General features: G+C 36.7%; 1 protein-coding gene across 4 annotated transcripts in view; it reads right to left on the bottom strand.

The window, feature by feature from the left end:
* Window positions 1-24,723, bottom strand: part of DCBLD2 (discoidin, CUB and LCCL domain containing 2) — an 88,314-nt gene that overhangs the window by 9,984 nt on the left and 53,607 nt on the right. For all 4 annotated transcript variants that reach the window (XM_067739128.1, XM_067739127.1, XM_067739129.1 and 1 more), the window contains 10 exons: window positions 16,363-16,414; window positions 14,022-14,094; window positions 13,567-13,700; window positions 11,879-11,919; window positions 10,780-10,995; window positions 9,876-10,000; window positions 5,133-5,283; window positions 4,236-4,322; window positions 3,964-4,089; window positions 491-584 (listed from right to left, as the gene is read on the bottom strand). In XM_067739128.1, coding sequence (XP_067595229.1) covers window positions 491-584; window positions 3,964-4,089; window positions 4,236-4,322; window positions 5,133-5,283; window positions 9,876-10,000; window positions 10,780-10,995; window positions 11,879-11,919; window positions 13,567-13,700; window positions 14,022-14,094; window positions 16,363-16,414 — 1,099 coding nt within the window. The remainder of the gene's footprint in view (window positions 1-490; window positions 585-3,963; window positions 4,090-4,235; window positions 4,323-5,132; window positions 5,284-9,875; window positions 10,001-10,779; window positions 10,996-11,878; window positions 11,920-13,566; window positions 13,701-14,021; window positions 14,095-16,362; window positions 16,415-24,723) is intronic.

Genomic DNA, 24,723 nt, shown 5'->3' with positions numbered 1-24,723 from the left:
TGGGCCATTCTCTCTTCCTCTATCTCGCCAAATGTAATCCCTCCTTTAAGGCAAACCATGCCAAATTTGAGGAACACTCTTTTCTGAAAAAAAGGTTTCAGGTAATTCTCATGGTTCTTACGTCTGTGTTCCCCAGCACTTCATATACAACTCATCATGCCAAAGTATAGTGGTCAACCCTGCTAAACAATCTGGAGATAATAATTGTGTCTCATTCTTTCAAAGTGCTACTAAGTATCTATTATATCTTACTGATGTGTGTAACCCATTGTATAATACAAAATTTGATATAATAAAGGTACTCAGTAACTGATTATGGAATTGAACTTACTCATTTTTTACAGGAATAAAGGAGAAGTATATATATTTTTATTCTAATGGCTATCTTAACTCTCCCTCTCAAAAAAGTTCATCTTCTATATTTAGTTTCTATTTCACATTTGGAAACATCCCCTCTAGGACCAGTTAGGTGAACTAGTTTTGTACGAACCTGTTTCTCCAATGCCAAGCACACACTAGTATGAGAATGAGAGTGGTAAGGACCATGACCAGCACAGGGACAAGGACGGCGGCCAAGGCTACATCTGAAAAACAAAAACAAACAAACAAAAACACACATTAATACCAAAGGGATCATTAAGGAGAAGAGTACATATTAACCATATCACCATTCAAAGCTTTTCTATCTCAAAAAAATGCCATAAACATAATTTATGCAATGAGAGTGGGCACGAGTGGTAATTGCAGAGGCCTTCATGGATACATGGAAGTGCGTCACATTATTTGCTCCACCTTTGCAGTTTTTAAATCACCAAGACAAATTAAAAGACAAATGATAAACTGGGAAAACGTATTTTCTGCATACGTGATAAAAGGTTAATATAGTTAATCTATTACAGAATTTACAAGTAAAAAATAAACAACAGAAAAATCAGCAGAGATGAAAGAGCAACGCATTAAGCGCACAAGTGACCATTAAGCACGTTCACCTCACTAGTAATAAGAGCACAAGTGACCATTAAGCATGTTCACCTCACTAGTAATCAGAAAGATGCTATTTTTGCTTATCAAATTGGCAAATATTTAAAAGAACAACTAATTGTTGAAAAGGGTATCAGGAAACAGGGATTTTGATGGGACTATAAATCGAAACTACCTTTCTGATTGGCATTTTGGGGCAATATCTATAAAAACCTATTACTTGGCAATTCTCTATGTAGAATTTATCCTTAGGAAAAAATTAAGATGGGATTCAAAGACGTATCTTTAAATATGTTTGCTTCTGTATCTGCAGAAGACTGTAAAACTGTAAGTAATCCAAATGCCCAACAATGAAAGGGAATAAGTAAATCATGGTCTCCTCCTTATAATAAAATATTATCCTTATAAAATAATATTAAAATATCATCCAGCAATTGGAAGTGATGGCAAAATATTTATAGATGCAGGAAGATAATAATATAGTATTAAGTATAGAAACCAAACGTGTGTACGAACAAGGCAGAAACCAACACAATGCTGGAGCCTGCAGGGACTTGGAGATCACTTAATCCCCTTATCTCACTCCATAGATAAAGAATCCTGGGCAGAAATGGTCTGCTTAAGGTCAGTTGGGACACTAGTTTCTTCCTCCACCTCTCAACCTCCACCTGGCCATGAGGGTGATAACAGCAACAACTGCTGCTATTTACTGGGTGCTAAGCGCCAGACCTGCATCTTACTTACTCCTTATAATCCCACCCAAAGAGAGAAAGAAGCTAAAGATACAGGGAGGAAGAGGATAATCAATAACACCAGGCCTCTGAGAAGCTGTATGGATGGGAACTAGGTGAGTATGCAGGCTCCAAAAAAGGAAAGGCCCTTTGAATGGCTTCTACTTTGGGAAGCTGAAGATGTAACTGAGAGTGACTGAGGATCTCTGGGTCAAGGGTTTGAAAAATACAGAGAATGTTTCAAACAGCTACTGTTGAGAACAGACAAAAGAGCTAACCAGGGAAACAGAAAGTCCACCAGCTGCTACTGAGGGCTCCACTGAGGGAGGATCTGGACATTACAGCAGTGGCACAAATCTGACCATGACATGATTTGCACCAGCATCACTCTCAGCCTGGATGTAAAAATGGAGAAAGAAGTGAATAAAACAGAAATCATGACTCAGGATAGAAAGGACTAAGAAATTAGAAAAGCAAATGCGCTTTATCCCTAAAATTTGTGAAACTGTAGAGAGAATAATCAGGTTCAGATGGATACAGTCTGACTTATTCAGAGGCATTAAAATATATGCTTAGGTTCAAAAAAACAATAAAAAGTTTACATACTACTGTTCCAAAGAAAAGGAGACAGGAGGTCTTCAACCAAAAAGACCTAGATGTTCTTTGTTATTTTAAAGATTACAGGGATCCTAGTTCCGGAAGTAAATGCTTTAAGAACCCTTTTAGTCCTAAGATTTTAAAATTCTATAATCAGATTTTAAGATGAACAACACTTTTAAATGATTGTTTTTCCATCTGGGTATGTGGTCTGGGATTCCACCTGAACGCATGCTTTCTGTAAATGGATAAGAAGCTCTTTGTGGGATGCTGAAATTTCTCGTCTCTGTCAACTCTTGCTTCTCTCTAGACTGGACAAAATAAATGTTGCCCCTGCCATTTCAAAGAGTTGCCACCAAGTCCTCAGCCACTACTCCCACCCCGTGACTCTGCGCCCTGAGGGGAATTCAGGATGGAGAAAAACAGAATACTGGCTCTAAACAGTTAAGATACATATCAATGAATAATTTCAATGAGCTCAGACTCTTGCATCTTCCCACACATAGAAAAGCACTAAAATCATTAACTTGAGACGTCTGGTTTTTGTGATTAGCGGTAATTTTTTGATGTTTGACTACATTTTTTCCAGCATAAACCCCTATAAATCCTGGCTCCTCCCTCTTTGGAACAGTTTTTCAGAACAATCTGAGAGGCTGTATCCCAGGCTACTGTCCCCAGTAAGACCCTGAATAAAACATAATTCTCAACTTCTAGGTTGTGAGGTTTTGTTTTTCAGTCAATACTAGCTTTTCCTGCAGCATGAGAAAGAAATTGGTCTCTTTGGGAATACTTCAGAAGATAGGAAGGAAACTGACATGTAGGAAGTTGTAGAAAGTTATCTGAATCCAGGCAAATTTTCAGAAAATGAGAATGATTAAGTGCTATGTGGCACAAGTTACTCTGAATGAACTGCTTTCTCTTCTCTGCACTGTCCTGAAAATTAGTGTGCTTTTTATCTGTCAACACTGAAATTAATTCCTCCATGGCACTGATGCTTTTTGTTCCTGAATTCAACAGAAATTTTGTTTTCAAACTAGTAAAATAAAAAAACTACTATGTTTTATATATGTTAACACCTTATATACTAATAATTAAAAGCAAAATTTGAAAGTAAATTGAAAAACACACTATTTATAATCTGAAAATCTGTAAACATTTAAAAAACAGAGACCAAATTTTTAAAATAAATGTTAACAGAGTATCTTTTTTTAAAAAAAAGTATGTATTTTCACCAAAACTTTTTTTTTCCTTCTTCCCTTTATCCTACCAATTTCCCTATCCAGCAGATTAATGTATAATCAGAAAAAAAGTTTGTTTCCTGCTATGGTTTTAGTTATTTCTAGAAAAATTATCTTCCTAAGCCTGAGACTCCACATATTTAGCTATAGAGGGAAAAAAATCGTAAGAGGAAGCCTAGAATACAGCAGCCATCTCTAAATATTTAAAGAACCATTTTACATAGTACCAGATAATAGAACTTAGAGCAATGCAGCCAGCTTTTTCTATAAGGTATGGAATCAAATTTTTTGCAATACTTAAAAAACAGAGGGAAAGAATCCTGAGCATTTAAAAGCTGGAAATGTTTCTGAAAACTTAACTTAAAAACAAAAAAACTCACTACTATGAACAGGTATTAATTTTGGGGTTTGCATACCTTTGGTCACATTTGGAGTTATGGTGGTATTTTTGATTTCAGGAGTGGCAGTTGTTTGCTCTGTGTGTGCAGGAAATTCATTGCTACTTCGAGGTTGTAGTGGTTGAGTAAATTTGGGGGCACGACCTTGAAAAAAGTTTTAAAAACTTTTTATTCTTTAATCTATACCAGCTTGATTAAAATAGTTACTTTATAATGCTTTTAATATGTTTATGGAAAATTATACCACAAATCCAGGGAACATCAAATTCTCACATTTAAAGTAGGCATACCTTTGGCTATTTTTGGAGGGGCTGTAGTGTTTTTGAGGTCACTGCTGCTCCGAGGAGGTGGAGGCTGAGTAAGTTTTGGAGGACGACCTTGAAAAATGGTTTAGAAAAGTTTATACATTTTGCTTATAAAAATCATAGTTAAATATAGTAATTTTAAATGTCTTTAACATTTCCCAGAATACTTAATCCTGCACACTAATTTTAAATCTCAGAGAGAAATACGTCAGAAGGATAAATATACTCTGCATGAAATGCACAAATATATTGGGATTTCTGAGTTTTTAAATCATTAAATTGTCCGAAAAGAATCTTCTTAGGAAGGAAAATAACAGGGAGTCAGATGATGTTGAATGATAAAGCTGTAAAAATGTCGTTCACAGTATAATATACTACTCATTCAATTCATTTAATAAATACTTATGGAGGGCCCACTATGTGTCAGGCACTATGGTAGTTTGGGGGGATATAACAGTAAACAAAGTATTAAAATATTATATAATTTTGAAGGAAGTTATTCCCATTTTTAATTTATTCAAAGTAAAAGGCACTTAGGCTAAGGTGACTTACAATCACCAGTGCTTATATGATACAAATATTCTACTACATGAGACCTGATTAAAAATTATTAAGGTTGAGACTACATTTGGAAAGCAATCTCATTGCATTATGTCATCAGGGACACCCTCTCTTTCTTCTTCCACTTGTAATTCTGGAAACCAGTTTGATATCTAATATGATATTTAACAGGGATAACTATTTCTTTTTAAAAATCCCTTTAAGAACATACTATAGAGTATAAACACTTACATTATTATTAATTAATTTCTCAGAGAACAGCACAGTCATTTTTAATTAATCCAGTGAAAACCACATGCCTTAAACATACTGTTGCTTTACCTTTAGGAATAAACTGACATCCAAGCAGTTCCACTTTCATGGCAATTTTCTGCTGCCATTGGGTAGGATTCACTCTAATAAAACGTGCAATAATTGGTGGCAAAAAGTTATTACGCACATCCTGGTGATAATCTTTGTTTCCTTGAAATATCTTTAAAAAACAACAAAAATTGGTACTTTACATCAACAGAGGCCAGGGCTAAACTGCTCCACTGAAACATGTTTTTGGTTTTTGCTCTGGACCTTAAATGAGTTCTGTAAAATGTGACATTAAGCATTAATTTCTAAGAAAATAAATTAATCATAATTTGGTAAAACTATTAAGCTGCACACTCTTCATAAAAATTTCATAGGAGGAAAATACTGAATATAGAAATGATTTTAAGATGACTTAAACATAACAAAAGTTCTAACTTGGCAATTTGGGAAGAAGGTTTCGGTTGCAGTGCACAGTACCTTGTATTAATGAATTAGTAACTCTAGTCCTGTGGAATCACCAACTATTTAAATATATTAATTTTATTTTCAAAGTAAAGCATAATTGAACATTTGAGGTCTTAGAGGAAATGCTGTACTGTGTACCTTTCATAATTTTTCTCTCAATAAATAGACTGAAAGTGAACATACACTAACAAACACATAACAGATACATAGCTCCGCCTACTGGAGAAACTATATAAACACAGTTCCCATATCATACATTTTCATTTCCTGCTATTTGAACCAGAAAAGTGACGCTGCCCACTGCCTAATTTAATAATCATAACTAAATAGCCACAAATGCATCACATGAATAATCCTTAGGCAAAAACATAATTTCAGGTGACTATTTCATTCCCTCAACTATTTCAAGCAAATAATAATAGTATCTCACACTGGAACAGCTCTTCATTATTTACAAAGCATCTTCATATAATTAACTCAGATGTTCTTCATGACAAGCCTACAAAATAGGCAGAACCCAGAACACTGCGGTTTATAAAATGTAAGTGGACTACATAGCCAGTCAGTTTACAGCAGTGATTTGAATCTGTGTCTTCTGACTTAACCATAGGGCTCCACTAAGCAAAAAAGAGCCCTCCTCATTTCTTCAGGCCAAATTACCTAGGCAGTTTCTAAAGACCATCAATAAACAGATACCTGCCTAAAATCCAAGTGGTTTTTTCTCAGTTAATGTGAGAACAAGTAAATGTTTAACTCCTCAATCAAGTTATTTCCAAATATTATAGCTATTTTCTTCCTGGCTGATTCAAATGGCATTCGACTATAACCTTCTAAGATGATTTAATATCCTTCATTTTTAAAGAGGTCTGAAGTTACAATAATCTCTGAACTAGTAAGCTTCCATTATTTCCTCAGATATTACTCTCAAGTAAAATGAAGGCGATTCCTTGCAGTCTATTATATTAGTGGAACAGGAACAATAACTAAACATCATCATCTTAGGACATAAAAACTATCCCTGAAATTTTACTCCATACTGCCATCTCATCTTCATAAAAAACTTAAAGGAAAAAGATTTCATAAAAACTAAGTAAAAAGGATTTACATTTAATGTACAAGCATTTATTATGACCCACCCCGTGTAATGTGGAGGCTCACAAGGTGCCACGAGGGTGAAATGGAAATGGAAGTCAAAGTTTTCACCCTCAAGGAACTTACATTTTATTGGATATTACCAAACACAAAAATGGCATACTATTAAAAAGCAATATATTATGAAAACAACTTGTATATACATTCCCATTTTCTGAAAACAAAACCAAAAGCAGCCTGAATCTTTGTGTATGTGCTCATGTATGTGTGCGTGCTTAGAAAGGGTATGAAAATGAATACATCAATTATCCCTGAGTTGGGAGTAGATGAGAGAGCAGATGGACAAACATAAGTGAGGCAAAAAAGACTGTTATTTCATATAATTCAATGTAAGGACTTCCACTTCTACCCACGACAGACTAACAGGGACTGGATTTATCCTTCTGCCTTAAAGATCTGAAAAATCAGATAAAATATATGAAACAATGGTTTTCAGAGGCTGGACAACAGGCAGCAAAGGGCAATACTCCCCAAGTGGAGGAAAACAAATGAGGTGAGCCCTTCTATTGCACCAGTATTGCCTGGAAAGAGCGTGGTGGTCTCCCTGAATTGAGGGAGAGCTCAGAGATGGAGAGGCTAAGGCAGCTAGAATTTGCAGGGCAGAGTGTGGGAGAGACAAGAATTACACAGAGACTTCTAGGGTCTGTTGGGGTTTCCCCTTACACCTTTAACTAAACTATCTGTGGATGGAAAAAAAAAACCACTAGAAAGGAACAGGAGAACAATTCTCAGGGCCATACAGGGCTGGGCCAGCTTATGTTGCCAACAGAGACTGGAGAAACCTCATATACATGGGACATTGGATTGAGTTCTTAGAACAGTATTGTCTCAGTAGTGGGGAAAAATTAGAACTAAAACTGCTCAGGTGCTGCCTAACCTAAAACGTAAGCTTTGAAAAGATCACATGATTTCCAAGGAACCTAACTGCATCCCAGAATAAAGCTCAAAAATATTTAAAGGAGTAATAATAAAAAAAAGAAATCGAACACCAAGCAATATGAAGTTCACAATGTCTGGTAACCAATCAAAAATTACCAGGCATGTAAAATAGGACCCATAATATCTAACAATATATAAAGGTCCAGATATGACACGTTAGTATATAGTATTAGTAGACAAGGGCATTAAAAGGGTTATTATATACTCCGTATGTTTTAGACGTAAAGAAAAGGATGAGCATGTTAAGGAGAGACATGGAAGAAATTTTAAAAGCCAAAAACTAAATATCTAGAAGTGAAAAATACAATGTTGGAGATAAAATACGCCAGATAGGATTAATAGCAGATCAGACACTGAAGAGGAATAGATTAATGAACTTAAAGATGAAACAATACAAATTTTCCAAACTGGAACATGGAAAGAAAAAGACTTGAAAAAAATAAACAGAGCATCAGTGAACTGATACATCTTCAAGACTCATAATCTTCACGTAGTTAGAACTGGGGAGGCAACATATTCAAGAAAAAAGGGCCTATAATTTTCCAAATCTGATAGAAATTATAACCCACAGATCCAAGACGCTCAAAGAAATCCAAGCAGAAGAAACATGAAGACAACTACACAAAGGTACATCATAATCAAATTGCTTAAAATAGGGCTTCCCTGGTGGCGCAGTGGTTGAGAGTCCGCCTGCCGATGCAGGGGACACAGGTTCGTGCCCTGGTCCGGGAAGATCCCACATGCCGTGGAGCGGCTGGGCCCGTGAGCCATGGCCACTGAGCCTGTGCGTCCAGAGCCTGTGCTCCACAATGGGAGAGGCCACAACAGTGAGAGGCCCTCATATCGCAAAAAAAAAAAAAAAAAAAAATTGCTTAAAATAAATTCTTGCTGAAAACAATGCAGACTAGAAAGCAATGGACCAGCATATTTAAAGTATTGAAAGAAAAAACTGTCAACCTAGTATTCCACACCCATTGAAATTATCTTTCAAAAAGGAAGCCAAAAAAAGTTTTTCAGAAATATAATTCAGTGTTGTTAGATGTTTTAATAATATAAGCATGGATAATACTTATAATTTCAAAAAATTAACTATATTCTACAAGTATAACAAATATTATTGTACAAATAAATATGTATGTGCTAATAGTAAAAAGTAAGTTTGGGGGCATTAGGCAGAAGTAAGTTAGATTCAGAGACAATATTTTTATCTGCTTCAAGGGGTGGAGGCTCACCAAAGATTGAAGTTCATGTGATATCAAGCAGAAGAGAGGAAAGAAGGCCTTGAGTAACAGCTGAAGAGTTTAGATCCATATGAAAGATTAAAGGGAATCCCTGGAGTTTTTTGAACAGAGAGATGAGAAAAGTGGCAAGTGAAAATATATTAGCATATCATGTATATGATAGAGAACTGATAGTATCATAAAATTGAAACAAAACTCACAGGGAGGTTTCATTGAAAAAAATGTGCTCATAATTTCAATTCTAGATGAGAGGCATCCACCTTCCTTGGGGACAGGGACCCCTTGTGGTGGGTGGATCAGTGTCCAGGAGCCCAGGTGAAAGTAACAAACCTCTAGTTGATAGCCACCTCTACCTACTTGCTCTCTACCCCTAAGCATTGTCATTTTTTGCTAACTAGAACAACAGTTCATTATTACCACAGAAGTTAAGGAAATTCTTCAGGTGGAAAAAAAGTTGTTTTCTACGACAAAAGTTGGTGAGGTGATCTTGACATGACCTTTCTATAATATCCTACAATTTAATGCCCTTCTACCTTTAGCTCTTTTGTCCCCACCCCCGCTGGCCTACAGTAGAAATCTAGGAACAAGTTAGGCTCTACATCATTCTGTGGATTGATAAGAAAATCTTTTTAAGGACAAAAAATTAAAGTTCCTTTTTATTATTTCTTAATGAATTATTTAAACAAGTGAATTAAACTGTACTGGAAAAAAAAAAAAAATCAGGCAAGTACTTACCCTTACAATCATCAAAAGGGACCTAGAAGCACTGAGAATTTCCTAACCACAGGTAGAAGGGTAAGGCCAATAACTAACACTACCTAAAATAACCAGAAGAGGGCAGAGTAAGACCAAATGATATTTAATTTTTATATCACACAGGAAGAGCTTCTGTGGCTTTTGGCAAAGGCCACCTACCCCCCATCCCCCTTTTTAATGTTCTTTAAAAATACTCTGGTAATCATTTTACCTTATCCTGCTCCACACCAGGCTCTCTGTACACAGTCCATCTCTGCCCATCATCACTGTACAGAATTCTGTAGGCTGACACATAGTAATTGTGCTCCACCATGGTGGAGCCGGTGGTTACAATGCCTGGGAATGGAGAGGTCCTTTTGTTAGTGCTCACGGTCTGATCTTTGAAGTTTGTTCATCATTGAAGCATACACCTAAAATGTACTGTTGAAACATTTTTGTCTCTGGCACATTACCATATCTAAGTGCACGTTTTCATCCTAATGGTAACTAAATCCTCGGCTTTGCTCCCTTGTAGAGACAAGAAGAATGACAGGCACACGTAAGGAAAGGACTATTGTATTTTAGCAGCTTGTGTTCACGACACTGCAAAATATAGTTCACCTACTGAGAAAGAATGACTTCCTGGGAATGAATAGATTAAAGAAGATTACTGGTGTTATTTTTAGAACCAGAGCAAAATAAATCTAACAAAATTATCTAAACCAATCCTAACCAATTATTCTGACCATTTGTTAAGTTGCTCTAAATAATTAAATTTATACTTGGCACATGTGGAATATTATTTGTAGCACTTAAAATGGACTCCTTGAACACAAATTTCTCTTAATGACTATAGGAGATGTTATTTCAGATGTCACAAGATCCCTTTACTGAAACACGACCTTAAAAGAATCTCTTTACAATGAAAAGAAATGCTAGTAAGAATCAAATACCAACTCCTCTCCTTTGCCATGCTTTATAAAACCAACTTCGGTCAATATTAACACCAGTACACTAAACTTAAAACCATATAATTAAATTTGCAGTGACCTAATTTTCTATGAAATTCTTAGATGTCACCAGGTTTCCAAATGAAATTAGTATTATAAATCATCTAGAAAATTGTGTCTCTTAACCTGTGATCTTCTTTTCCTTATTCAGATCTATTTGCAACCACTGATATTCATCAGTGGCAAAAGCGGCCCAAGGAGGTCCAGGTTTTTTCAGCCTGGCCTTTTCGGGTTTCCAGCTGTTCTCTTGCCCTGTGTGGTCCGTCCACTCCAGCACAGATGATGCCGTTATTTGAGCATCGGCGATCACGCCAGATTCCATGCCCAGTGTTCCATAACAACCTGAAACAAAGAAGAAAGTAATTTGGTTTCCAGATATAAACTCAAAAATCTCTAAACACTTGCTCATTGGAAACTCTAATTGTTCCTTTAATTAACATACACTATGCTGACAATATACTGTACTAGAGGGTTTCAAAAGTATGCAAATGTTTCTTGGGTCTATGTCTTCGTGTCTCATCAGAGAACGTACAGACGTATTTATTCACAGCAGTATTCACTAGCTGAATGGCAACACATTACCCTCTCCCTGGGATACTCTCCCCAGAGGGCAACTCGCTCCCTTACCTCCTCCAGGTGTTTGCTCAGATGTCACATTCTCCATGAGGCCTGCCCCAACCAACATTAAACTTCGAACCTGTCCCTTCTGAACTGCCTGTCGTCTTTCCTTGCCTTATTTTCTACATCTTTTATAATATTGTAAACAGGACGTTATAAACATTCATTTACTTATCCGCTGTTTATTGTCAATCTCTCACTTCCAGAATGTAAGCTCCAGGAAAGCACAATTTTGTTTATTCTGCTCACTTTTGTTTCACTAGCACCAGAACAGTGCCTGACAAATGAAAAAAGGCACTCAATATTTTCTGTTGATTGAGTTAATTACTTCAGACGTATTCAAAATTCCCTTTTTCTAAGGTAACTTCCATGCTTACATGATCATTTCCCTATTAATATAAAACCTCCAGTTTATTCCATTCATTAAATTATTAAGCACGTCTTTTACCTCATAGAGTTATTCGTGATAACTGAATGAGAAAGTGCAAAAAAACCCCAAAACCCAAAACCCAACCTAGCAATTGGCAAAGTGCCTGATGTACAGTGTTCAAAAAATACTAGCTATTATACAAATTATGATAAGTTATAAAGTCCATGAGAGGCTTACCACTTGTCTTAAATGTAAAAAGACTTGTAGATAAGTGTCCCCTGAAAGAGAGAAAGACTTTTTTGGTGACACTCATATAACCACATGATTTCCTCATATTTGTCTTAGCAAAGCTTTCTTTTGTTTTTATTTCACTAAGCACCATCTATGGCTATCTATTAGACAGCATAATCAATTTTCTCTACAAGTATCTAGTGCCTAGTTTCATATATGATTATGCAAGTGCATCCATGCAACCTTCAATATGTACTTATTTTATTTCTTTTTCATGAAATAAATTGATTCCTAAAGTGTTTCTGTGGCAATTGCTTTTTGGGAATATATAATGAAAAGTGTAATTCTCATAGAAAGAGGCTCAAGCTTCCTGGGGCAAACAGAAGAAAAGCTGGCTACTACTAAGAGAGACTGCATTTGTTACAGGAAATCAATGTATCTAAGAAAAAGTTTCAGTGTTACAACGTAGCACTGCATTTGAATTTCAAAGTAACCGGCAGAATAGGTGCTTAGGGAGAGTGGAGGGGTGGGATTGTTAGTTATTAGTTCACCATATGGCAGGTCAAAAGGCCCTAAGGAACTTGGAGGGATAAAATCATCAAAATCATCAGTGTATGCTCCTGCCTTTAGCACAACGTTCAAACCATCACAAATGGATGCAACCTGTCCGTTTTTTTAAATATGAAAGAGAGAACACATGAAAAAAATTCTTTCTAAAGGTGTAACAGTGGAAAGGAATGAAACAATCTGCATAAAATCATCCAGAAGAAACCAGAGGAAGGAAAGGTAGCTGACTCTAGAGCAGGGATGAGGAAATGACAGCCCATGCATGGCCTGTTTTGTATGGCCAGAAAGCTTAGAACAGTTTCTACATAGTTAAAAAGTTGTAAATAAAACAAAAAAGAATGAGTGACAGACATGTGGCCCATAAAGTCTGAAATATTTGTTAGCTGGCTCTCTACAGAAAAAGTTTGCTGCCTCCTGCTTTATACTGTCTTGAGTATGGATCACACTCTTGGCCTTCTGAATGAAACTGGCCTAGGACCTGAAGAGAAGCTGGCTTCAATTCCGCTTATTGTCTGCAGGACCGAGCATGTCTAAGATGCAAGATTTACAAATAGATCACTCATACTATGGTTCTATTCAATGTTTCAATTTCTCCTGCTTTTGATGCCTAGTCTATGTTTTGTAATACAGTAGATCATAAATACCATGAAAATACATTCTTAAAATATTCTCTTGGGATGAGAGGGATTCATAATACTATCTCTGATTTATGCCAAAATTTGATTTATATTCAAAGCGTTTCAATTATCCTAATCCATCATGGGCCACACAGGCTATAAGGAACAGAGTAGTTAGTTATGCCTTCTGATCTTTAAAACGAAGTAAGGATTTGGCAATATACTTCTAGACTCACTCTGGGCTCTTTCAACACTTAGAAAAGAAGAAACAAATCACTCTTCCAAATGACTACCAACAGAGAACAAGCCAAGATAGCAAGACCTTGCCTGCGCTCGTCAATACACTCAGATATCGAGCACACAAAGGTTATTTCATGAACACCATCAACGTCTGTCCTTATCACACAAAGGTTATTTCATGAACACCATCAACAATGATACTGCTCAGGTCTAACTCATCCCTATCCCACCCCGTGCAACACGCTTATTATAAACAGCATATATACTTACACCACAGACGTTACGTTGTTAGCCAAAGAACTTTCATAGTACGGGATGCCTTTACTAATTACGACACTAATCCGGCCACCCAAAATGTTTGACACTACGCCTGCATGCACACCAGCCATGCACAATGGTGAGGACTTCAGGGAGGAAAGATAAAAGATTAGTTTTAAATTTTCTTTTGATAATTCATAAACAAGACATTTATACTTCTTCCTCTAGAAATTAATTGATCTGGGCAGTTTTCTTAATAAACATGGGATAGATTATTGATAATACAACACAGAACAGGTTTTTAGCAGAAGAAAAACAACAAAATGTTACATATTACTAAAAAGAAGTAATTCCTAGAAAATAAAAATCAAGATAAAGATACACAATAGATTACACATCTATCTATGAAGGAGTTTAAAAAAATGAAGTTTTATCATCACTTTAACATAAGTCTATATCCAGCTTACATCTCTATATCCATGAGGGATTGTTCCAGATATCTCAGCAAAAGGAAGCAGACAACCAGCGGGGCAGTATTTGCTGTGAAATAAAAACAAGTTAAAGGGTATATAGTGCTGTACTTTCTGGGGAAAAAGACCAAAAAATGTCACTTACCCAGTTTTCAGTTCAATGTAAATACCATAATCTCACCACTCTGAGAGAACCACCACTTCTAAAAAGCCCTTAAGATTTTCTTCCAACCATTTACACGTCTTCACAGACATATATACAAAAATTATTCCATATTCTACATACTGCTTTATTTTGCTTCATAATGAATGGCGGACATATTTCTACTGTAAGAGCTATTCATATATTTAATAGCTACATTGGACTTTGTGGATGAGGCTCAATTTATTTCACCAGCTCTCTACTGATCAAATTTAAGTCGATTTAAAAAAAATGTTTGGCATTCATTTATTTACTCACTCACTCATCCACCTACCCACTTAACACATTTACATGAATGTCTATTACATTGTCTGTTAAGTGCTGGGCTGTGCTAGGTACCGGGTCAACCAAGCAGATATGGTGCCAGCCTCACTGGGTTTACATTCCCGTGGTGGGAGAATACATTAAATGGATACTTTAGATTAATTAGATTATAATTAAATTTAGATTATGATTATGCTATAAAGAAAAGGCACTCTATGAAATAACCGGGAGGAATCTAACAATAGAAGTAATACATTCAGCAAACTTACTATGTCCCAGGCAACATTCTAAGTACACTTCAAGTCATCCACATAAGAACCCTACATGGTAGGTATTATTATTATCCTCATTTTACAGATGAGGAAACTGATGAGCTGTGTGCCCAGGTCACGCAGTTGTGTCGTGGTAGATGGGCTCCAGAGTTTGTGTTCATATGCAGGGCTCTGCACTGCCTCGGTCAGTGGACGGGGCTCTGACGAAGGGAAGCCTCAGCAGAGAACCACCGGCTGTCACTGGAACAGTGCAGGGATGTGCACCGCAACCAGAAGGAAAAGCGTGTCCCTGAGGCAGGATGGCCTGTGTGTGTCTGGAACCGAGGACAACCAGTACAGGTAGAGTGCAGTGAGAAAGGTAAGGTTAGTCTGAGAGAAGCTTGGAAGGGGGGACAGGGATCAGATCATGCAGAAGCCAGGGGGGCTGTGGTGAGGAGTCTTGGAGTATATTTCTAAGTAAAAAGAGGACGTCAACAAAGGATTTTGATGGTCTATACATATCATCTGATTTTTATTTTTTTTTAAAAAGTTATTCTGGCTCCTGGAAAGAAAAGAGACTGTAAGGGCCATGAGTGGAGGATAAGACACTGTTAGGCAGTCCAGGCGAGAAAGGACGGCAGCTTGCATGTGGGTGGTGATGACGGAGCTGGAGAGTGGAGGGTCCAAGACAGCTGATCCTCTGGCAGGGCCGTGTGACATACACCGATGCCAGGGTTACCTCTGCTGGCCACAACCCCTGATGAGGGCTGAAGAGCCCCACCAGCCCACAGAGAGAGAACCATTCCTGAAGACAAAATGAAGGTTCTTTGGGGAGCAGTAGCAAGTTGGGGGAGGTGAGTGAGATGGGTCTTCAAAGATGAGAATGAATTTGCTAAACAGAGAAGAATAAAGTGATTCCAGACAAAAGTTCTGAGAGCTCAGAGCAGTATAAATAATCCAGGGATGTTTCAACATGAGTACGTTAACGTGAGACTAGAAAAATGGCCCAAAGACTACTTGTGAAGGACCCTGAAAACCAGGCTAATGAATAGGGATGGCATTTTGTCATAATAAGTAGCTCCTGAAGATTTCAAAGCAGGGGAGTGATCGAATACAGATTTTAGAAAATAACTTGGCAGAATGTGAATGGCAGAAAAAAGCCAGCAAAGGTTAGAAAAGGGAAACCAATTACAAGTGAATCCTAGTCCAAGCAAGAGACAAGGGTGTAAAGCAGGGAAATGGTAGTATTAATAAAAATGCCACCTGGGTAAGAACAGTGAGGAATTCTCTAACAGCCTAAACCCTCCTGTTACTTCTTTTTGAGCAAAGATAAATGGATCTTCTACCTTTATTAGGAGTTTTGCCAGATTTGAAGAGTGACTAATCCTACTTTTAAAGTATATCCAAATTATACTTCCATTGTGGAGAAGATTCAAATGCTAAAAGTTAAGGCAAAATTTAAACATGGCAACTCAGTGGTTTTACATAAGCTCTGGTTTACTGATGTCTCAGAACAATGATTATGAGTCACACCATGTACATTAATCTTAAGTACATAAGATGAGGATGAAGTAGATGAAGAGTAACATTTAAGAAAAAAAAGTCACAAATATGGTCATACCTGAACTCAGGTTCCAAAAAACTGGATGCAGTGTCTAAACAAGTAATTAGATCTAGGAAAAAAAAAACAAAAACGGATTCAATAATAATAGGTTTATTCTTGCTGAAACACCAACTGTTTCCAAACCCATATCATATTGTTCTAAATTTCAAAATCTTAACAGCTATCAAGATAGTACTTTAACTTTTTATAAGGTTTTGGCAATCACAATTTCTTTAAGTATCTGGACTTCTGGGGCTATGTCTGCCCAATATTGAATACACCACATCGCCTCATAGAATCACGTATCACACACATGGACGGCACACAGATAAGTATAATTTATAGCCCTGAAGTAGCTTCTATAAAATATATTGATAGCTTCTGAAGCAAATATTTCTTGTTACTATATGACTAAAAATGATCCTTTGCTGGTTACCCGTGAGGGAAACAATAACAAATGAAAGGTGAGTTAATTCTGTGGCTCTAACTAACTGCAACTCAAAATCTGGTCCAGGAGTAGGACCAGCAGCGGCAGTATCTTCTGGGAAGTTACTAGAAATTCAAAAGTTTGAACACCATCTAGACCTACAGCATCTCTTGGCAGTGGGGCCCAGAAAGCTATTTTAACAAGTCCTCCAGGTAATTCTAAAGCACACTCTGCATAAGACAGAACTTTAAAGTTTTAACATTTCCTATCTCAAAATCAAATCTGTGTAAGAGCTAACCTTGTCTAATTAAGACCTAGGTCACAGGCTTGTGTAAAAAGGTGGCTTCTAGTTCAAACATTTCAGTGGTTTCCTTCTGCTCTTAGGACAAAGGGCAAAGTCTTCAACACAGCCCCCAAGGTCCGACCTCAGTCTGGTTTTGCCCGTCTTGGCCTCTTTTCATACTAGCTTTCTTCCTCTTCCTCTGTGCTCTCGGCCAGGAAGGCGCTTCCACTATCCCTTCACCTGGCTCACTCCTCTCTAGATCTCAGCTTAACTGTCGCATCCCCTCAGAAGCTGTTCCTGATCTTCGCAAGTCAAACTGTGCTAGCACACAGTAGGCACTTAGGGATTTTTGGTTTAACGAATGGATGACTATTAGATGTTCTCATAGTACCATGTGTCACATAAGAGTGATCTGTTGCAATCATTTTAGTGTTGATAAGCAACATCATTTTATGATGCCTAGCCCATGCGTAGTGACTGAGGCTGTCAGTCTTCACCTCTGTATCGCCAGCAGCAATCACAGCATATGGCATAACAGGAGGCTTTCTATCAACATTTATTGAATAAATGGATGAATAAAAGCTTCTGATTGTTAGCATGTTTGGCTAAGTCCAATCATGGACTAACCTGTAGGGGGAAAACCTGGAAGAAGGTCCTAAGCCAATCACAAAGGTGAGTGATTTCACCTATAAATGCTAGCCAAACACTGTGCCGAGGGTTCCCAATACACTGACAGAGATAACACCTCGCATTCTTCCCAGCACACTGAAGGTGTACAAATATTTGTTAAATCAATGGCAAGCACAGAATAATTGATTATTCTATTTTACAATTCTGAAGAAAAATTATGTGTTTATTATCCAACTGGTATGTGTCTTGAAAGAACTAGAGCATAATAACTGTTAAACTAATAGGAAAGTGGTATTTTGAGAGAGATTACATGGATGAATATCTACATAGTACAGGTACTTGAATGATGATTAAGTTAAATCTGTATTTTAGGAGTTTAAGAGGATACATGCCTGGATAGAGGTTCACTATCACCCGGTTAACTGACTAGGAAAAGCAGACAAACTGAATTACCTGTATATTCTATAGATATTCCTGGCAATCTTTACACAGCATCAATAAAGAACTGATTTTCCACTTTCCTGTTCCACCAAAAGAGTTTCCAACTTCTAAGATTAGAAACTGAACTTCTAAGATTAATAGCCTGGGATGAAAAGGTACCTGTGTGGTCCAATATGGCATTCAAGCCATAAGAAGACTGCCAGCTGGCCCTATTACCTTCAGGCTACATGCCAGAATCTCCTAGTCAACTATGGATATACTTGATTAGAAGAGGGCTTTATTATAATAAAGCCCATGCAGTGCTGAAACTCCAGATTTTGCACAAATGTATGCAACTCACTTGACCTTGCTCTCAAATTCCATGGGGGCTCAAAACAGCTCCCTAAGAGGAAAATATGAATTCCAAATGGAAAGCTATAAGGACAGCCAAGAAGACAAAAGAAAAAGAAAGAAAGTCACGATTAGAGATTTTGACCTTTACAACTCCATGAAGGCAAAGAAAACATCAATTAAGCAGGGAATTGAGAAACTTTAAAACGTGCCTTTCTAGAAAGCTTCTCCCAAGTAAACAGCCTTCCAGAAAATCACTATTACTATAAGGCGCCCAGTTAACAAGAACACAGCCTAGGTAACATGAATGCAACTCAAAGGGAACCATCTGACTCAAACTTCTCACAGCAATGTATAAGTTATCATAATGAATGGAATAGAACTGAGAGTCCAGAAATAAATCCTCAAATTTACAGTCATTGATTTCAACAAGGGTGCCAAGACAATTTAATGGGGGTAAAAATAGTCTTTTTAACAAATGATGCTGGGACAACTGGATATCCACATGCAAAAGAAAGAAACCGAACCCCTACCTCAGATCATATATAAAAGTTAACTCAGGGCTTCCCTGGTGGCGCAGCAGTTGAGAGTCCGCCTGCCGATGCAGGGGACACGGGTTCGCGCCCCGGTCTGGGAAGATCCCACATGCTGCGGAGCGGCTGGGCCCGTGAGCCATGGCCGCTGAGCCTGCGCGTCCGGAGCCTGTGCTCCGCAACGGGAGAGGCCACAACAGTGAGAGGCCTGCGTACCGCAAAAAAAAAAAAGCAAAGAAACAAAAAAACAAACAAACAAACAAACAAAAGTTAACTCAAGGTGGATCTAAATTCAAGAGCTAAAACTATAAAACACTTAGAAGAAAATATAGGTATAAATCTTGACTCTGGATTAAGCAACAGTTTCTTAGATATGACACCAAAAGCATAAGCAAATACATAAAAACACATAAACTGATTTCATCAAAGTGTGAAATTGCTGTGCTTCAAAGAATGCTATCATGAACAAGAAAGATAAGCCAAAGAATGACAGAAAATATTTGCAAAACATATATCTGATAAGGATCTAGTATTCAGAATACGTAAGGAATTATTACAACTAGACATTAAAAAGACAAATAACCCAATTTTTTAAAAAATATTTATTTATTTATTTGGCTGTGCCAAATCTTTAGTTGTGGCATGTGGGATCTAGTCCCTGACCAGGGATCGAACCCAGGCCCCCTGCATTGGGAGCTCGGAGTCTTAACCACTGCCGGGGAAGTCCCTAACCCAATTTTAAAAGGAGCAAAGGATCTGAATAGACAGTTCTCCAATGAAGATATATAAATGACTAATAAGCACATGAAAAGATACTCAACATGATTAAGTATCAGGGAAATAATAATAAAAATTACAGTGAGATACCACTTTATACCCACTAGGATGACTAGAATCAAAAAAACAGGTAACAAGTGTTGGCAAGGATGTGGAGAAACTGGAACCCTCATATATTGCTAGTGGAATTGTGAAATGGTGCAACTGCTTTGGAAAATGGTCTGTCAGTGCCTTAAAAGGGTAAATACAGAGGTACCATATGACCCAGCAATTCCACTACCAGGTATATACCCATGAAAATTTAGAACATGTGTCCATACAACACGTGTACACAAATGTTCATCAACTGATGAATGGGTAAACAAAATGTGAAAGAAGTGGTATATTCATAAAATGAAATATTACCTGGTAATAAAAAGTAAGTGCTCATACATGCTACAACATGGATCAACTTCGAAAACATGCTAAGTGAAAGAAGCCAGTCACAAAAGAGCACATATTACATGATTTCACTTATATGAAATATCCAGAATAGGCAAATCTAGAGAGATAAAAGTAGATTAGTGGTAACCTAGGACTGGAGGGGGTTAAAGATTAGCGAATGGGTAGTGATTATTACTTGATTATTACTGACTACAGGGTTTCTTTTGTGGTGATGAAAACGGTCTAAAACTGACTGTGGTGATAACTGCACAACCCTAAATATACTGAAAATCAATGAACTGTATATTTTAAGTAGATGAATTGTACGGTATGCGAATTATCTCAATAAAACTATTATTAAAATCTTAAAAACAAGAAAGAAAAAGAAGCTATCATAGAAGTAGTAATAATTTCCTTTCATATACAGCATATTTGCATCGATGGATGAAATAAGCTTAGTAAAAGACAGAGCCAGGATTGGCAGTTTGTTTATTTATTCATTTGTTCATGCATTCAACAGTTTTTAATAAGTATGTATTATGATTAGGTGTTCTTCTAGGTGCTATAGATGGAGCAAAGAACAATCAGACAAAAATCCCTGCATATATGAAGTGTACCTCCTGTGGGGGTAAGAAAAAATAGACAATGTAAATAAGAAAAATATATAGTATATTAGTCGATAATAAATACACAAGAAAAATGAAGGAAGTTAGGGAAAGTTAAGGGGTTGCAATTTTAAGTAGAGTGGTCAGGGTAGGCCTTACTGAGAAGGAAGCATTTGAATAAAACTCTAAAACAGGTGAGGGAGTGAGGTATCAGGTATGTGGATAACGGAGAACAGTCAAAGGGACTCACAAAGGCCCTCAGAAGGAAGTGTGCCCAGCATTGTTGAGGCCAGAGCGAACAAGGGGAAGACAAGTAAGAGGTGAAGCCAAACAAGTCATGAGAAGCCATATCCTAATGGTGTCTTGGAGGTAAGGACACTGGGCAGAATGAGATGGGACCTTCGATTTAATAGGATCACACTGATCACTGGGTTGAGAGTAGACTGAAGGGGAGAAAGGGCAGAAACAAAGGTCAGGGAGGAATCTCTTGACATATTGAGGTAAAAGTTGATGGTAACGTGAACTAGTGTAGCAGTGGAGGCCAAGAGATGTAGTCAAACTCTGATATACGTACGTATATATTCAGAGAGGTGGTGATGGATGTGAAGTTTGAGACAGAGTCAAACATAACTTGAAGGCTTCTGACCTGTGCTAATTAAAAGTATGCATTCCACGTAAAGTGCTTAGGGCAGTGATTATAATAATAAGTACTGATAAAGTATTCATTGTCAGCTCAATTATCAAGCTGGATCCACTCTAACACAATACTAGCACACAATACTAGAAAATCAGTGATATATGCTCACAGTGAAGGGCAGTATTTAATTCACTCAGTTCTCAACTAAGAGCTTCTGGATGGGAATTTTTTTTTTTGGTAATTTTACTCCAATATTTAATACACACAAAAGAATACTTATAACATATACATTACTACACGAAACACCAAATATTCTGTGAACTTCATTTGGGTGCTCTGGACAGCAGGGAATGGCAGCAGTAGTAGTACGCAGAACGCCCTCAGGGATTCTGCTGAAGCTCACAGCACTCTATTCCCTCATTTCCCCCGCGCGGCCCAAAGAAGAGGTGGCATCTACAGTGCACATTCTACACTAGTTTTAGCAGCAGAGTCTAACCCAAAGTGAGTGTGATCATAATCCCGATAAAAAGAGCTGCTCTAACATCTGCCTTCCTTAACCTCAGAAGGCTTTAAAGAGGAGGCAGGCCTCCGTGGGGTTTTGAAGGCAGGATTATGTGACCATGAGGAAGAGCACAAGAAAAATACGAAAACAAAGATGAGCCAATAATCAACAACAGGATGACAGATTTCAGGGTTTTCTTAATGAAGACATCAACATCAGATTTTCTAAGACAGCTCTAACTTAGTTAGCAATATTACTATGAGGCATAATTGATATCCTATAAACAGGGTTTTATTTAAAGTACAATTAAAATTTTTTCTAATATATAGTAACTGCATAGGCTTGGGAACTTCATAGTTATTCCATGAAATATTTTTTAAAACATGATACCTAATGTTAACCCACATGTAATACCATGAAAATATGATATTTTATAAGTTCACAAATAATAAAAAATATCAGCATATTGGCTACTAACTTAGAAATATTTTTGATTGACAGCACTGTCTATTCCTGAGATTAAAGGATTGTGAAAGAGATTTAGATTTTCCCCCAATTAATACTCTGTTTTGTGCTCTTGAATAAATTGAAAAGACTCTCAGCAGTGTCAGTACCCATCACTTACGAGAGTATATCACCAACTATATTAGCTGCAGGGTATAATTTTTGTCCAGCTGAAGCCATTTACTTCTGAGGGAAGGGATGCTTGAGTGCCTTTATTTATTCTAACTCAAGGAAGCATAAAGCACTGTAACTAAGTAATTTTATTTACCAGAAAGAAGAAAATACACGAAGCAAGACAATGTATACTACAAATTCTTCTCCTTTATTTGCTCTGAAATTCTTTTAAATAACAAATTCCCCAGAAACTGAAGGGACCCGAGGTCATTCTTTCCCAATTCTCACTTTGTCAGCAACCTTGCATTGTAGGTGTACAGATAGCTACTTTGTTCAAGAGCTAGAGGATGTGTGACAAGGCTCATCTTTCTGCTAAATTCTTGTGTCAATATTATTGTGTGACCTTGGGAATAATTCCTTGTTTCCACGATAGGAACCTGGCACTGATTTGTACCATGTGCAATCCAGTGAAGGGAAATTTACACATATAATAATTTATATATGTAATTTACCGTGATTTACATAATTTACCGTGATTAAATTATACATAATTTACCGTGATTCAGCATCAACTAACATTTACTAAGTGGCAGATAATTTATGTGGTATTTTACATCTAATCTCCTTTTACATACTGAGAATAGAGAATAAATCTTGTTTCTCTTAGAAATATTACAATGCCATCTATGGAAGCTGAGTCCACAACAGGAGCTCAGGAAAAATTTTCTCAGATGAAAACAGTCAATTTTTTTTTTTCACAGATGATGCAGGCATGGCTCAGTTGCCTAAGCAATAAGTCAAATAGGCTACAAGCTACATATGGATAGATCAAACCTTCTCCACACCTAAATTTCTATACACTAAAAAATGAATATAAGACATATTAAAGACATTATAAGACATATTGAAATAACATAAGACATATTAAAATATGAGACATTAAAAATATTAAAGATTGTAAGACACATTAAAATTCTTTTGTAACCTAGTATCGAGGACACTAATAATATCTTAGTAAGAGTAGCAGTGAATGAATTTGTCCCCCGGATAGCACAAGATAGCACAAACACATACCTAGCCCCTTAAAAGAATTGCTAACTTACTAAAAAAAAAAAAAACCAAAACACATAGAAGACACTTAAAATCATTAAGGTGCTCTTGAGGTTATCTGTCAGTCTGAAATAAACTCTATCTCATAAAGGTGAATTGCCTCTTTGGGTTATACCACCTTAACAAATTAATTTTGTTTATAAATTTCTCTGCAAAATTGGTAACACTTTATTCATCAGCACCTTTGTTGTACAAGTTGACATCAAAATACAGATATTTTTCTGCATGTATACACACAAACACTATACATATTCATTTGTGTATAAATAAGGACAAATCTAAAAATATGCATGTAAACTGAGACTTCATTAATAAAATCTTACTAAATAGTTTAAAAGTTTTAAAACGTTTGCCAGACACAACAACAAAAATTAGGAACACAACAGAAAAACTAAAAATAGAAACATAGCTAAGTGTAGCACTCAAAACAGAAAGGATCCTATAAAATTACTGTACAATTAAGGTAGCAAACAATCTAAGGAATTCATGCTCTATTTTCAAAACCAAAAACATCCCATGCAGGAAAAAAACAACCAGTTACAGAAATCTGGACTCTATTAGAAAGGAGTTCTCTATTCCGCCCCTATGTTTCATTTACAAGTTAATATAATCCGATGGAAGATGGAAGAAATGGAAAATATTTGCAAAAAAATGTGGTTAAAGAATGTAGCAATTAAAACCTTTTATACTATCGGTGTTAAGTCTAAAAATAACCCAGCATATAGCAATAATAACCCTGTCAAATGGGAATATTTGTCAGGCTCAGCTGTCCCCAAGTCCTAAGCACATTGTCAGGAGGCAATGAATAAACAAGTGTTTATGAGTTCCAATTAGGCAGCATGTTAATACATCTACATTGGATCATTTTATTTCACATGTAATTTTAAACCAGCTCCTGTTTTTTCCTAAAAAAATAAAGGCAAACTTTAGAGTGACCAATACAAACTTCTGGATTGGTAAAATTTGAAGTAATGAGGTTTAACATTACTTTTTAAGTGATGTTCATGTTCTAAAAAAGGAATATCAGACTATCACTTTTCAGCTGGTCATATACATATATATG

The sequence above is a fragment of the Pseudorca crassidens genome, chromosome 5, assembly GCF_039906515.1.
Source record: "Pseudorca crassidens isolate mPseCra1 chromosome 5, mPseCra1.hap1, whole genome shotgun sequence".
Lineage (NCBI taxonomy): Eukaryota > Metazoa > Chordata > Mammalia > Artiodactyla > Delphinidae > Pseudorca > Pseudorca crassidens.
This window is presented reverse-complemented; position numbering and strand designations above follow the sequence as displayed.